The sequence below is a fragment of the Microtus oregoni genome, unplaced genomic scaffold, assembly GCF_018167655.1.
Source record: "Microtus oregoni isolate MIOR12 unplaced genomic scaffold, Mior012 000097F_ref0000449, whole genome shotgun sequence".
NCBI lineage: Eukaryota > Metazoa > Chordata > Mammalia > Rodentia > Cricetidae > Microtus > Microtus oregoni.
In genome coordinates, this window is record NW_024544710.1 from 2,341,163 (window position 1) to 2,346,751 (window position 5,589).

Genomic DNA, 5,589 nt, shown 5'->3' on the forward strand with positions numbered 1-5,589 from the left:
AAAAATAAACCAAATTCAGAACCCTCATGTTTATTTGGGAAAGGGGAGGAAGGGAGGTTTGTGGGTGCCCACCCCCACTGCAGTCCCTAGTCTTCATGTCACTTCCTCTGTCCCCTCCTTGGTGGGCGAGGGAACTGGACTGGGTGAGTTGGGGGGGGGGTCTGGACCTAGCAAGTGTACAGTGTGGGGAAGCAGAGCCGGGGCACGGGGAGGACTCGGGGCGCACAGGGCGGAAAGGGGCAGCTAGAGTTGCATTGTGTACATTGTGGGCCACGACTGGTGGCGGTGACCCGGATAAATGTCGCAGGTGGGGGATTTCTTGCTGCCCTCTGTAACCTGGGGTGTCCATCTGAGGTCCCCTAGGTCCAGGGTGCAGGGCAAGACGGCTGGAACCTGGACTGGGGGTGGAAGCTTGGGCAGTGGCTGAGCTCTGTGTTGTGTGGCCCTAGGAACACTGCTCCCTCTCTGTGCCTGTCTCCCCTGTGTCCCCCCTCCCCCTCCCTCCTCCCCAGGAGCTAATCCGACTTCTCGCCGTCATCCTCCTGGTGGGTGTCCCCATCATGTCCATTCTTGTCCTCCTTAGAGAGGTGTGCCTGAGAGCCCAGAGCCGAAAGAGACAGCAGGCCGGTGCCCGCGCTGACTGCAGGGAGTGATGGCGGCTGGAGCCCCACGAGCAGCGGTGTCAGGGGCAGGGCCAGCGCCAGCAGCTGGGACAGCTGGTGAGCCTGGAGCTGCTGTCGGATGATGGAGTTCAGCTCAGGAACCGTGACCTGCTTGGCTCTCTCGATAGCTCCCAGAACCTGTTGCTGATGCTCCTGTGACAAACAGGGCAGAACCTGGGCGCAAATCCCATTCAGCCTCTTCACGATTTCAGCCTGTTTATGCATCTCCATGTTCAATCCATAGGACATCTCATAGTATATGACGTAATGCCGCTGCTGCATCTCTGATTTCTCGCTGGCCAGCTTGTCACACTCCAGCTTGAGGCTGTGGTACTGTGCTTGCAGCAACTGGAACTCATCTTTGATGCGGTCACAGGAGTCGGAGGTGGTGAACTTGAGCTGCTGGGGGAGGTGGTAGGAGCCTGAGTGCCGGCTTTGAGGAAACATCACGTCAGTTGCGGTGGGGGGGGGGGAGGCAGGCTGCCCCCCAGTTCCGGCGGCTGCGGGGGCGGGGCGCCGGGCGGCCGCACTTTGTCCCGCAGCTCCGGGGCCCCTTTGGATTAGTTTTGCAGAAAATTGTGAGATTGATTTGGAGATCAATTTTTTTGTGGAGCTGGTGTGAAAAGTATTCAGATTCGTGGGACAATGTGGACGATCCTGGAGCCCTTGACTGATGACATGCCTTTAGCTGGAACATTGTCCATCTTCTTCCTTAGGAAACCACTTTTAGGGATTAACTGGACAGGACTGACTAATCTCCTGGACATCCCTGGACTGAAAGGCTTATCAAATACTATCATTTTGGATACAACTGTCAATCATTTGCCAAAAAACAAGATCCTAGCTGGGCTCCCTACGCTTCCAATAAAGATATAGCCCCATGCAGTCCCCGCCTCCAGTCCATCCCTAGATACAGCCCCATGCAGTCCCCTCCTCCAGTCCATCCCTAGATACAGCCCCATGCAGTCCCCGCCTCCAGTCCATCCCTAGATACAGCTCCATGCAGTCCCTGCCTCCACTCCATCCCTAGATACAGCCCCATGCAGTCCCCTCCTCCACTCCATCCCTAGATACAGCCCCATGCAGCCCCCTCCTCCACTCCATCCCTAGATACAGCCCCATGCAGCCCCCTCCTCCACTCCATCCCTAGATACAGCCCCATGCAGTCCCCGCCTCCACTCCATCCCTAGATACAGCCCCATGCAGTCCCCTCCTCCACTCCATCCCTAGATACAGCCCCATGCAGTCCCCTCCTCCACTCCATCCCTAGATACAGCTCCATGCAGTCCCCCGCCTCCACTCCATCCCTAGATACAGCCCCATGCAGTCCCTGCCTCCACTTCCACCCCTCACATCACACTGGTCTTTTCTGATTCCAGTGAAAACTCAGGGGACTGAGTGCTGGTACCTGTCACATTAGATCCCACTACCTAAACATCTATATCTCTTTACTTCTCAGAAAAGTTGTAGTCCCAATTCAATTAAAAATTAAAGATAACTTTGGAGTTGGAATGTGGCTGTTTCCTTCTCTAAACACAAGCATGTTGTTGGAAGAAAAAATTCAGAGTTTCTGTCTCACATCAGAAGAGCCACCTGGTATAGGACAGAAGAAAACCAAAAATCAAGGAACTATTGTTGTCAAAACTCTGTTATCTCCCCAAAATTCTATTTCTCCCCTTACTTATTTTTGACTCTTTAGTACCTTTCTTTGGCTAAGCAGCTTAAGTATATATTGATAAACTGATAAATAAAATAAATAGATTGGTAGAAAAATAGAGATATATAGATGATAAATAGAAAATAGATGATAGAAAAATAGATCGATAGATACATAGATGATAGAGGATAGATAAGTGATAGACAGATGATAATAGATGTGACATATACTCAGTGGAATAGCATTACTTTTAAACATATTTATCTTACTTGTAATTATTTGTGAGTGTATGTATGTCTATTTTTTTCCTGTATGGCCCTGCCTATGCCTCTCAACAATTCAATGATTTTCTGGGGACCTGAAGGATTTTCTGCACTACTGTCATCCTCTACAACCCACAGAGACAAGGCATTGTGGAAAGAACCAACAGTCCTCTTAAGGAGCTGTTGGCCAGGACTGTCTTGCCAGAGGCTAGGAGAGATCCTCATCTGGCCTTAACAGAGGTTCTTTTACATATGACTTTCTCAGTTTTGATGACAAGGGGCTCAGCCCAGTTTACAAGCACTGGGCATCTTTGCCCCGGTGATATGCAGAGATCCTATCTCCCTCCAGTGGCAGCCTCCAGCACCCTGCTAACCCTTGGGAGAGGGTATGCTTGTGTTTTTTCTCAGAATGCCACAACACCAATATGGGTCCCAGTAAGAGATGTACATTTAGCCATGGATCAGGCTGCTTCCACCAAGGAGGGAATAAACCAGGATGGGCAATGTACATACTCCCCTTTCTTGCTCTCATTACTCATCCCCAACAAATTGGTTTATTAAGAGCAGAGGTTATGGCCTTTGATGATTCATTTAAAAAAAGTTTGGCATAATATAAAAAAGGATATTGATCCTCCTGGATGTTCATGTATGTATTAATTGGTGGTGTTTTTTTTTTTTTAACTCTTATTCTCCTTAAATGCCTCATGCAGTAAATCCAACACCAGTAGACAGTAACTAAGGTGACTCCAGGTGTTAATGGCTTTTAGGCATCCTTCTGGCAGTCCTCCACAGGAGCTTATGCATGCCTAGTTATTTGTAATTCAAAATGCTATTATTATCTAGTACCCCACACCTTGGCAGTTCTCCAGGAATGAATGCTCTTGGAGGGCTGGTGGTCAGAGGTGGGCATGAGCTTATTTGGCAGGCCAACGTAAGACAGACACAGTCAAGTTGCTGAGCCTCCCTGAGGTGGGGTCAACAAGGTCTAAACAAAGAACTCTGGCTCCCACAGAACATCCTATGTAATAAAGAAAAAGGGTGGATATGTAGGAAGATAAGGCCTACTGGACCAAAAGGAGGCAACCTAGAGTCTGCCTGGAGGTGTCAAAGATCCTGTCTGTGCCTAGCCAATAAGGAGTTACCAAACAGTGTTTCCTGAGTGCCTAGTGACAGGTGCTGTCAGAGGTCCTGATGGTGCCTAGCCAATGAGAGATAAGCATGAGATGTCAGCTATCAATTGTCTCCCAGCCTGGGTATATAAGTGTTTTCACACTGTTAAATAAATGAGCCTGCAGCAAGTCTTCTGCCTGATTCCTGGCATCTATGTTCATTGGTGTTGCACTTTTTCACCCTCTTCCCCCAAGGAAGATGTTAGAACCCAGCAATAGTACAGTATTGTTTTGGCTATCCTGGGTTTTTTGTTCTTCCATATGAAGTTGAGTATTGTTTTTTCAAGGTCTATGAAGAATTGTGTTGGGATTTTGATGGGGGAGTGCATTGAATCTATAGATTGCTTTTGGTAAGATTGCCATTTTTATCATGCTGATCCCACCTATGCAAAAGCATAGGAGAACTTTCCATTTTCTGGTACCTTCTTCAATTTCTTTTTTCAAAGACTTAAATTTCTTGTAATACAGGTCTTTCACTTCTTTAGTTAGTGTTACTCGAAGATATGTTATGTTATTTGTGGCTATTGTTAAAGGCGCTGCTTCTCTGATTTCATTCTCGGGTTCTTTATCATTTGTATATAGGAGGGTTACTGATTTTTTGAGTTGATCTTGTATCCTGCTGTATTACTGAGGGTACTTATCAGTTGTAGGAGTTCTCTGGTAGAGTTTTTGGGGTCATTTATGTATGCTATCATATCATCTGCAGATACTGAAAGTTTTACTTCTTCCCTTTCAATTTGTATCCCCTTGATCTTCTTTTGTTGTCTTATTGCCCTAGCTAGAACTTCAGAACTATGTTGAATAGATATGGAGAGAGTGGACAGCCTTGTCTTGTTCCTGATTTTAGTGGAATTGCTTTGAGTTTCTCTCCATTTAATTTGATGTTGGCTGTGAACTTGCTGTATATTGCTTTTATTATGTATAAATACATTCTTTGTATCCCCAATCTCTCCAAGACCTTTATCATGAAGGAGTGTTGGATTTCGGTGAATGCTTTTTCAGCATCTAGTGAGATGATTGTATGTTTTTTCTTTCAGTTTATTTATATGAGTTACAATGATAGATTTTTACATGTTGAACCATCCCTGCATCTCTGGAATGAAGCTGACTTGATCATGGAGGATGATTTTTTTTGATATATTCTTAGATTCGGTTTGCCAGTATTTTATTGAGTATTTTTGCATCAATGTTCATGAGGGAGATTGGTCTGTAATTCTCTTTCTTGGTGGAGTCTTTGTGTACTTTCAGTATCAGCATAACCTCAGACTCATAAAAAGAGTTTGGCAATGTTCCTTCTGTTTCTATTATGTGGAACAATTTGTAGAATATAGGTATTAGCTCTTCTTTGAAGTTTTGGTAGAATTCTTTACTGAAACCTGATGTGGGAAGTGATGTATGCTGTGAATATGTTTTGTTGCCATTGGTTAATAAAGAAGCTGCTTTTAGTCAATGACTTATGGAAAAAAACCAGGCAGGAAATAGAAACAGAGATGTAGAGAGAGTAGGCAGAGTCAAGGAGAAACCATGTAGCCATTGAAGGAGAAAGATGTTTGTGGGAGCCTACTGGTACCTTGCTGGTGTGCCCCGACCTTGTGGTGATGCACAGATTAATAGAGATGGGTTAAGATATAAGAGCTAGTTAGCAATACACTTAAGTGATTGGCCAAGTGGTGTTGCAATTAATATAGTTTCTGTGTGATCATTTAGGGTCTGGGTGCCTGGGAAATGAGCAATCAGCCTCTGACTACAGAATGGCGCCCAAACAACTAGGGCTAGCTGCATGGCAAACCACACACTTTAGGTTTGGGTACTTGTATACCTGCTTGGGGTTAGGAGGA

The 5,589-nt window shown here is 46.0% G+C and overlaps 1 protein-coding gene across 1 annotated transcript; it reads right to left on the bottom strand.

Annotated features, from left to right (window-relative positions):
* Positions 1–515: 515 nt before the first annotated feature.
* Positions 516–1,109, bottom strand: LOC121442912 (TLE family member 5-like). The gene has a single exon (XM_041644549.1). It carries the CDS (start codon positions 1,107–1,109, stop codon positions 516–518), a length of 594 nt encoding a protein of 197 aa, XP_041500483.1.
* Between the last annotated feature and the right edge of the window lie 4,480 nt (positions 1,110–5,589).

Coding starts and splice junctions, on each gene's coding strand:
- LOC121442912 (XM_041644549.1), bottom strand. CDS start 1,109: ATGTTTCCTCAAAGCCGGCACTCAGGCTCCTACCACCTCCCCCAGCAG.